Genomic DNA, 11,221 nt, shown 5'->3' on the forward strand with positions numbered 1-11,221 from the left:
TCAGCCACAAGCCAGGCTGATGGCTGCCAGTACAGTGGTGGTGGTGGGAGCCTCTCCTGCCTCCTCAGCAGCGCTAAGGATGTCTGACTGCAGCTTAGGTCTGCTCCCCGCTGACAAGTGGACATCCCCCGAGGGCTGCCGGGCTGCCATAGGGATGTCTGATTGCCATCTTAAGCCCAATCCCACGGGGAGCAGGCCTAAGCCAGCAAGTGGTCATCCCCCGAGGGGTCACAGGCTGGGCTGAGGGACTCCCCCCTCCCCAAGTGCACAAATTTTTGTGCACCGGGCCTCTAGTATGTAATAAAAGGCTAATATGCAAATCGACCAAACAGTGGAACGACTGGTCGCTATGATGCGCTCTACCAGGGGGCAGACGCTCAATGCAGGAGCTGCCCCATGGTGGTCAGTGCGCTTCCACAGGGGGAGCGCCGCTCAGCCAGAAGCTGGGCTCACGGCTGGCAAGCGCAGCGGCGGAGGCAGGAGCCTGTCCCGCCTCCACGGCAGTGCTAACGATGTCTGACTGACGGCTTAGACCCGCTCCCCATGGGACATCCCCCGAGGGCTCCTGGACTGCGAGAGGACGCCCCTCCTCCAAGTGCACAAATTTCATGCACCAGGCCTCTAGTTGTAAATAACACTCCAGTGAACATAGGGGTGCAAATGTTTCCCAGAAATGAAACTTGTGGGTCATAAGGCAGTTCCATTTAAAATTTTCTGAGGCAACTCCATACTGCTTTCTACAGTGGCTGCACCAATCTACATTCCCACCAACAATGCACAAGGGTTCCCTTTTCTCCACATCTTCGCCACACTTGTTTGGGGATTTATTGATAGCCATTCTGACAAGTGTGAGGTTATATCTTGTGGTTTTCATTTCTCTGATTAATGACACTGAGCATCTTTTCATATGTCTATTGGACATCTGTACGTCCTCTTTGGAGAAGTATTTATTCAGGACCTCTGCCCATTTTTTAATTGGATTGTTTGGGGGGGTTTTTTTGATGTAGAGTTTTATAAGTTCTTTATAAATTTTAGATATTAATCCCTTATGAGATATATCACTGGCAAATATGTTCTACCATTCAGTGGGTTGTCTTTTCATTTTGTTGATGGTTTCCTTTGCTGTACAAAATCTTTTGTTTGATGTAGTCCAATTTGTTTATTTATTTTTTTTTGTTTCCCTTACCTGACGAGATATATCAGAAAAACATATTGCTATGAGAAATGTCTGAGATTTTACTGCCTATGTTTTCTTCCAGGATTTTTTCTGGTTTCATGTCTAACATCCTTTTAAAAATATGTTTTTATTGACTTTTTAGAGAGAGAGGAAGGGAGAAAGATAGGGAGATAGAAACATTGATGAGAGAGAAAAATCAATTGGCCACCTCCTGCACATGCCCCACTGGGGATCAAGCCCACAACCTGGGCGTATGTCCTGACCAGGAATTGAACTGATGACTTCTTGGTTCATGGGTCGATGCTCAATTACTGAGTCATACCAGCCAGGCTAGTCTTTAATCAATTTTATTCTTATGTATGGTGTAAGGTGGTCTAGTTTCATTTTTTTGCATGTCCAATTTTTCCAGTACCATGTATTGAACAAACTATTATTTCAGTGTATTTTTTGCCTCCTTTGTTCCATTGACCTATATGTCTGTTGTTATGCCATGATGTTTGATTACTATGGCCTTATAGTATAGTTTAATATCAGATAGCATGATTTTTCCAACTTTGTTCTTCTTTCTCAAGATTACTGTGGCCCTGGCCAGTTTGGCTCATGGATAGAGCGCCAGCCTGCGAACTGAAGGGTCCTGGGTTCGATTCCAGTCAAGGGCATGTGCCCGTGTTGTGGGCTCAATCCCCAGTGGGGGACTTGTAGGAGGCAGCTGATCAATGATTCTCTCTCATCATGGATGTTTCTCTCTCTCTCTCCCTCTTCCTTCCTCTCTGAAATCAATAAAAATATATTTTTTTAAAAAAGATTGTTGTGGCTATTTGGGGTCTTTTGTGGTTCCATATAAATTTTTGGAATATTTTCTCTAGTTCTATAAACTATGCCATTGATATCTTGACAGGAATTGCATTGATGAACATACTATTTTTTTTGTTGTTAATCCTCACTGGAGGATATTTTTTCCATTGGTATTTTTTTAGAAAGAGTAGAAGGGAGGGAGTTGGGTGGGAGAAAAAGAGAGAGAGAGAGAGAGAGAGAGAGACAGACAGACAGATATACATCAATGTGAGAGAGACACATCGGCTGGTTGCCTCCTACATGTGCCCTGAATGGGGCTGGGGATTGAATATGCAACGTAGGTACGTGTCCTTGACCAGGAATAGAACTGGTGGCCCTTCGGTGTGGAGGGGGGAGATGATGGTGAGGTGATGCTCTAATTGCCAAGGCATGAACATATTATTATTCTTAATCCAGAAAAAAGTATTGCTTTGATAAAAAGAAAAAGAAAAAAAAGAGAAACTAATTTCATTTTTCTATCCCAGCACCCAGTATTTCAGTAACAAACTCATTTCAAAGTATAATGTAAAGGAGAGGAATAGTATTTTAGTCATTACTATTTAGAAAACAAAGCAGTCCGTCAAATCCTCAAAATAAGTCAATAGCCAAAGGGGAAAAAAAATATCCATTACATTTTAAGAGATTTAATGATTATGTAGGGGGGAAAATGATTTAGAGAAAAAAGTACCAGCCTCCAAGGAGAAAAACTGTATGAAAAATTTTTATTTTCTGTACATTTTTTGTGCCTTTTAAATTTTATACTATGTTATTAGATTTCAATATACATGTGTAAAATAAAAATTGGCTGGCCTTTGTCCCCAGTGTCTGAGAAGCAACCTCTGAACCCTCCACTGCATCTGAGAGTTTATGCTAATGAGGTGACGCAGGTGGGTTCCTAATACAAAGGTGATTCAGTTGGGTGCTCGTCAGGCCGGAAAGACCAACAATGTAATGAGAGTATTGGAGCTTTGAGTTACATATCAGCTCACCCTTATGGGAAGGAAAGGGCCTGGATATTAAGTTTAACTAAGCGGCCAATGATTTAATCAATTGCGTCTACTTAATAAAGTCACCCAAGAAAACTCACATCAGGATCAGCAAGATGGCAGAATAAGAACCCCCAGACCTTGCTCTCCTACAGAAACACTAACTTTACAACAATATGTGATCTAAATATATTAGTAGCCTTTATACTGGGTAAGACTACCAGAAACCAGTCAGGAAGTTGTAGATCAGCAAGTTCAATTGCAATGATCAAATGGGATTTATTCCTTGAGTGCAAGGATGATTCAACATACAAAAATTGATGTAAAGCACATTAACAGATTCAAGGTCAATAACCACATGACCTTGAGTCTGTTAATCTTAACTGATACAGAAAATAATTAGAAAAAATTCAACACCCTTTCATAAAAACACTTAAACTAGAAAGAAATTACCTCAATAAAGGCCATATACAAAAACCTCACAATAAACATCATACTCAAAGGTGAATAACTGAAAGCTTGCCTTCCCAGGTCAAGAAAAAGGCAAGGATGTCCACTCTTTCCACTTTATTCAACACAGTATTAGAAGTCTTAACCAGAGCTACCAGGCAAGAAAGAAAATAAAAGGCATCCAAACAGGAAAGGAAAAAGAAAAATTACTATTTATAGATGACATGATCTATTAGTATATATAGAAAACTCTAAAGAACCAAAGAAATCCGTTTACGAACTAATAAATGAGCTCAGCAGTCACAGGATACAAAATCAACATAAAAATGTTTTGCTTTCTATACACTAACAATAAATAATCCAAAAAGGAAATTAAGAAAATGATCCATTTACAATAGCATAAACAAGAATAGAATATTAGGAATAAACTTAACCAAGGAAATGAAAGACTTATACAGTGAAAACTATGAAACATTGCTGAATGAAACTGAAGAAGATACAAATAGAAAGACATCCTGTGTTCATGGATTGAGAGGTCTAATTTTGTTAAAATGTCCAATACTACCTAAAGCAATTTACAGATTCAATGCAATCCCCACTATAACCCCAATGGTATTTTTCCCCAATAAAATCTTTTTCCATTCCCCCTCCTTTGGTTTTTTGTTGTTGTTGTTTTTGCAAAAACAGAAAGGAAAAAAAATCCTAAAACTCACTCTCAGAGGACCCTGAATAGCCAAAATAATCTTGAGAAAGAAAACTAAGCTGGAGGTCTCATCCTTCCTCATCTCAAAACATATTACAAAACTATAGCAATCAAAAGAGTACAGTTCTGCCATAAAAACAGATATACAGAACAATGAAACAGAATAGAGAACCCAGAAATAAACCCTCATGTACTGGTCATGTCAACTGGTCTTGAACAAAGGTGACAAAGGCTGCATAATGGGTAAAAGATAGTCTCTTCAACAAATGGTGTTGGAAAAGCTGGATATTCACGTGTAAAATAATGAAGTAGAATCTTTACCTTATACCATATTCAAAAATTAACTCAAAATGGATTAAAGACATGTAAGACCTGAAACTATAAAATTCCTAAAATAAAACATAGGGGAAGAGCTTCATGACATTGATTTGACAGTAATTTCTTGGATAAGACAGCAAAGCACAGGTGACAAAAGCAAAAATAAGTAGATAGGACTATATCAAACAAAAACTTCTATGCAACAGAAGAAAAATCAATAGAGTGAAAAGGTAACCTACAGAGTAGAAGAAAATAATCTGCAAACCATATATCTAATGAGATCAATATTCAGAATATATAAAGAACTACAAGTCAACAACAAAACAATCCAATTTATAAATGGGTAAAAAACTTGATAGACATTTTCCCAAAGGAGATATGTCTTAGTCAGCTTAGGATGCTATAACAAAATACCATAAACCTTGTGGCTTAACTAACAGACATTTCTCGTAGTTCATGCTTCACACGCATACTAATCTCCTTATTAAATGGTTGTTTGTCCACACCCTACATTAGAATTAGCTTTCTAATTTTTTTGCAATATAGTTGTCCCCCCTTATTTGCAGGGATACATTCCAAGCCCCCAAATAGATACCTGAAAATGCAGATAGTATCAAACCCTACATATACTATATTTTTTTCCTATACAAACATACTTTTCACTTCAAGGAAGCATTTTATAACTTCTCCCTGGCATATCAAACTGCTAATATACATCAGTACTCTTGCAGTTCAGAGGGTTAATACATAAAATAAGGGTTACTTGAACACAAGTACTGTGATACCCTAAAGAGTCAATCTGATAACCAAGATTGCTATTAAGTGACTAACAGGGCAGGGGAGGGGAGGTGGGGTAAGAGATCAACCAAAAGACTTGTATGCATGCATATGAGCATAACCAATGGACACAGACAGTAGGGTGGTGAGGGCATGTGCTGGGAGGTGGGAGTGGCCAGGAAGAGGTCAATGGGAGAAAAAGGATATTCATGTAATACTTTAAACAATAAAGAATTTAAATTAAAATAAATAAATAAATGAATTCGGCAAGGTAGCAGGATACAATGGCATTTTTATTTTTTTAATATATTTTATTGATTTTTTACAGAGAAGAAGGGAGAGGGATAGAGAGTTAGAAACATTGATGAGAGAGAAACATCAATCAGCTGCCTCCTGCACACCTCCTACTGGGGATGTGGCCGCAACCAAGGTACATGCCCTTGACCGGAATCGAACGTGGAACCTTTCAGTCTGCAGGCCGACGCTCTATCCACTGAGCCAAACCGGTTAGGGCTACAATGGCATTTTTATACACCAATAATGAACCCTCAGAAAGAGAAACTTAAAAAAAATCCCATTTACCATTGCAACAACAAAAATAAGATACCAAGGAATAAATTTAAACAAGGAGGTAAAAGACCTGTACTTGAAAAACTATAGGACATTGGATAAAGAAATAGAGGAAGATACAAACAAATGAAAACATATACCATGTTCATGGATTGGAAGAATTAACATCATCAAAATGTTTATACTACCCAAAGCAATCTATAGATTCAACTCAATCTATTAAAATAACAATGGCATACTTCACAGAACTAGAACAAATATTCCAAAACTTTATATGGAACCATAAAGGACCCTGAATAGCTGCAGCAAACTTAAGAAAGAATAACAAAGTTGGAATGATCACAATACCAGATATCAAACTATACTACAAAGCCATTGTAACCAAAACAGCCCGGTACTGGCACAAGAACAGGTATATAGAGCAATGGATCAGAACAGAGACCCCCTCAGAAAATGACCCACACCATTACGGTCAATTAATATTTGACAATGGAGGCAAGAACGTACAATGGAGTAAAGATAGTCTCTTCAACAAATGGTGTTGGGAAAATTGGACAGCCAGATGCAAACAATGAAACTAGACCACCAACTTACACCACACCCAAGAATAAACTCAAAATGGATAAAAGACTTAAATGTAAGTCATGAAACCATAAAAATCTTAGAAGAAAACATAGGCGGTAAAATCTCAGACATCTCAAGTAGCATAATATCTGATGACACATCTCCTAGGGCAGCGGTTCTCAACCTGTGGGTCGCGACCCCTTTGGAAAACATATATATTACATATTGTTTTTGTGATTAATCACTATGCTTTAATTATGTTCAATTTGTAACAATGAAATTGGGGGTCACCACAACATGAGGAACTGTATTAAAGAAAAGATTCTGAACAGCAAAAGAAAGCACTATCAAAATGAAAAGGGAACCCACTGAATGGGAGAACATATTTGCCAATAATACATCTGATAAGGAATTAATATCCAAAATATATAAAGTATTCATACAACTCAACAAAAAGAAGACAAACAATCCAATTCAAAGATGGGCATTACAAATTAACAAATGACAAGTGTTGGCAAGGATGTGGAGAAAAGGGAACTCTAGTACACTGCTGGCTGGAAAGCAGACTGGTGCAGCCATTATGGAAAACAGTATGGAGTTTCCTCAAAATATTAAATATGCAACTGCCATTTGTCCCAGCGATCCCATTTCTGGGAATATAGCCTAAAAATTCCAAAACACCAGTAAGAAAGAATGTATGCACCCCTATGTTCATAGCAGCACAATTTACAATAGCTAAGATTTGGAAACAGTCCAAGTGCCCATCAGTAGATGAGTGGATAAAAATGCGGTGGGACATTTACACAATGAAATATTATGCAGCTGTAAAAAAGAGGAATCTCTTACCCTTTGGGACAGCATGGATGGACCTGGAGAATATTATGCTAAGTGAAATAAGCCAGTTTGAGAAAGACAAATATCACATGATCTCACTTATTTGTAGATCTAATGAACAAAATGAATTGACCAACAATATAAAACCCAAAGCATGGAGGCATGGAACAAATTGACATACATTGATGTGGGAATGGAGGAATGAGAAGAGATAAACCAAAGAACTTATATACTTATATGCATAGCCCATGGACACGGGCAACAGGGTAGTGAAGACCTGGGAGTGTGTGCAGAGGCTGGAAGGAGGGGGATAAATGGGGGGAAATGGGAGACATCTGTAATATTATCAACAATAAAAACATATACTTATATCTATACAGAAGGAAACACTTCTAGGGGAAAAAAGATAATATAAAATTCTCACTAAAGTAATGATTAGATCTCTAAGAGTTGGCTATAAGTTAAAGAAAAAGCTAAAAAAAATACACATGAAATAATAATATATAAAAAAATGAATAAATAGGCTTTAATGTACTAATTCCCTGACAAATTAGAAAGAAACCCCAAAATTTGTAGCCAGCTGGTCAGAAGAAAGTTTACATGGGTTAAATAGAGATCAGTTAAAAAATGACTACAGTTCTGAATTCTATCATGACTGCTGAGTGAATAGCTGTTTTTGTTTAAACAATCTGATTTTTAAATTTTAGTAATAAACTTTCAGAACAATCTAAGTTGTAGCAAACAGTTATAATTTCAAATAAATTAATAATGCTATTTTCACCTTCTTAGCCTACATTTCCCTTCTCTTTTAGCTTGCAGAAAGGTTTGCCTTAAAATGACTTTAAAATTACATGACAAAGAAGCCACTTAATAAAGATCTCTTTTAAAAAAGTAAAAACATGAAAAATAAAATATATAATTCTTATAACACATTTAATATCTATTCCAGGCAAAATAAAAAATTGATATAGTACTACCAATTTACAGCAGATTATAATGTTCTACTAGAAAAATAAAGTAGCAAATGTGACCTTTTAAATTAGAAATGTATACAACAGGCACTGAGCAAATGTTAAGAAATCTGACTTTTAAAAAGTGCCAAGATAGAGTAGGTACTTAAATTGATTTTTCTTAGAACACCAACTCTATGGTAGTATCTGCCCCAGGCTTCCTGACGGAATACACACTAAAGAAACCTATGATTCATCACCTAAAAACAGATAAACAACAAAAGCAACTTTTAATAATCAGTTAACTCCTATGCACAGGAATTTAATTCAATAAAAAATGCTCTTTTTATCAATAGCTAATTTTTTTGTTGTTTAATAAGGACCTGTCCACAGGGATTCAAAAAAACAATTCACTATATCCCGAAAAGTAACACCAACCAACTCCACATTATTTTAACATTATAATATCTTTGGCCGAATGGTGTTACTAGTACGATGAAATTTTTAGTCTGGATTATTACAACTATGCAATACTTTTGCAAATGAAATAAAAACATATTTCCTTAATGAGACTAAAATAGTTCTCTGATTATTCAAGTTCTTAAAATGAATTCAAATTTCATCCTTTCCCCTAATGTTAATATGTCTTTAATAAAATACACTTAAGAGTATTATAATATCTTTAATAATGCAGATTCAATTTACTACAGTTACTGCAATCAATATGAGCTACTCTGAATGTACAACATAATGGGACTCATATCTCAAATTGTTCAGGCATTTATACCTTGTTTCTGGCTATTACCAAAAGTGAAAACATAATAAGTAACAAAATGATAGATGTTGATATAAAAAGGAAATGAAAATGTAGTGAATACAATTTTTGCAAATGTGTGTAATATATAAGGATATTGTCATGAGATTTCTAAAATAACTTACAAAACTAAATTCTACTATATAGAGACACCTATAGAGGTAAAGACATCAGTGCTTTTTATCTTATACTAGAGGCCTGGTGCACAAAATTCGTTCACGGGGGTGGGGGGGAGAAGAGGGGTCCCTCAGCCAGGCCTGCACCCTCTTGCAGTCTGGGAGCCCTCGGGGGATGGCTTAGCGCTGCCGCAGAGGCAGGAGAGGCTCCCAACATCGCCACTGCGCTTGCTAGCTGTGAGCCTGGCTCAGGGCTTCTGGCTGAGTGGCACTCCCTGCTGTGGGAGCACACTGACCACCAGGGGGCAGCTTCTGTGTTGAGCATCTGCCCCCTGGTGGTCAGTGCGTGTCATAGCAACCGGTGGTTCTGCCGTTCGGTCGATTTGCATATTAGCCTTTTATTATACCAGATCCTGAGTAGTTTTTACTACTGTCTAATGTCACCTTAAGCAATACTCTTTTAAAAGTTACAAAAACACTTGAAAATATCATTCAAACATTAATAGGAGATTTAATTAACTATAGGAATAAAAATCACAATATAGAAAATAACTATTTTTTAAAAAGCTGTTTTATATAAGAAAAATATTTTCATGACTTAAAATTTTGATTATAGCAAATCCTTACCAGGGCTTCCAAATACATATCTAGCTTATACCAGAAGACAAGCTAGTTACACAGACTCAGCTCATAAAACTTAACCAATGCATGCAAAAAGCCAAATATTTACAGTACAAAATGATTACCAATGTCCTCTTTAAGCACCAGGTCTATGAAAAGCTTTCTCTTCATCTGATGACTTAAGTTCACAATTAACATTTTAGGTTCCATTAAGAGAGGGAAGCATAACTAGGGTTATGCTCCTTAGAATTATATTGTTTGTTATTGAATGTTACCTTCCAACCTATCAAGTACCAAATTATCTAGTGAAAGAAACCCCAAACTATAAAAAATACCAACAGGATGAAAAAGAAAATGATGAAGCCAGGGATACACATTCTCTTACTGGGATTTTCTCTTTGGTTAGATATTTTACTCTGTTAGAAATTATTTTCTCAGTCTATAAAATCTAGAGATGATTTAAGGTGCTCTTAGCAAATTAACAATTTAAAAATCCTGTGGATTTTATTACAGCAGGGTTTTGCCTATAACTTTTTTTTGCCACGGTAATATATATTAAACTTTATAGCATTAACCATGCTATTTTCAAAAAATGACACTAAATAAGTATTGTGCTTATGACACATATAAACAGAATAATCAACTTCTGAAACTGAATGTATTAAAATCGTCCTAAATATATCATGACTACAGTTACTCACTTGAAATGACCTTTCCATTGTTATTGCAAAGTAGTATTCTCTCCTGGGATATCTTCGCTCACAAACCAACACTTGATTGCAAATTCTGCCCTTTTCTCCTGTTTGCTTGGTAAACAACTTTTTCCCAATCATTTGTGAGGAAACAGCTTTTGCTTCTTCTGGACTGAAATAAGAAAAACAACTCAAATTCTTTTTTCCTCCAAATGAGTAAAACAAAAGCACATGATAGACAAAATCTCATCTCATCTAATACTTAAATCTCAGTATTTTCATCAATTCAATAAATAGGGGAATTTTTTACCATGATTTTTTTTTCATTAATGGTTTTTCTTCAAAAAACATGACTTACGAGAAAACTATCTTCACTCCTCCTTTGAGACCACTTTCAAATGTTCCTTTTCCTCTACCACCAGCTAAAACCTGTGCCTTTACCACAACATCTTTTGAACCTAGAAGAAAAACACTTCTATTAGATAAAAAGCATGGGGAAGCATGCAAGACCCAATATTTTGTTATTTAAGCATACATATTAAGTGGTGTTATAAATGCAGTAAAGTCATTTATCCACAATGTCAAAAAATAGCCATTCCATGTATGAGAATGCCTAACTTGTAGCTGAACAGAAGTCCTGTAACTAAGGATATGCAGGCCCTGATCAGGTAGCTCAGTTGGTTACAGCGTCGTTTCCATACGCCAATGTTGTGGGTTCGATCTCCAGTCAGGACACGTGCAAGAAGCAACCAATAAATACGTAAGTGGAACAACAAAATCCATCTCTCTCTCTAATCAATCAAATAAATAAATAA

General features: G+C 36.6%; 1 protein-coding gene across 1 annotated transcript in view; it reads right to left on the reverse strand.

The window, feature by feature from the left end:
* SUCLA2 (succinate-CoA ligase, ADP-forming, beta subunit) overlaps positions 1 to 11,221 on the reverse strand; it is a 62,661-nt gene that overhangs the window by 38,268 nt on the left and 13,172 nt on the right. The window contains exons 3-4 of the mRNA XM_014535749.1: positions 10,765 to 10,864; positions 10,416 to 10,578 (exon numbers count right to left, since the gene is read on the reverse strand). Coding sequence (XP_014391235.1) covers positions 10,416 to 10,578; positions 10,765 to 10,864 — 263 coding nt within the window. The remainder of the gene's footprint in view (positions 1 to 10,415; positions 10,579 to 10,764; positions 10,865 to 11,221) is intronic.

This window comes from Myotis brandtii, unplaced genomic scaffold (genome assembly GCF_000412655.1).
Source record: "Myotis brandtii unplaced genomic scaffold, ASM41265v1 scaffold15, whole genome shotgun sequence".
Lineage (NCBI taxonomy): Eukaryota > Metazoa > Chordata > Mammalia > Chiroptera > Vespertilionidae > Myotis > Myotis brandtii.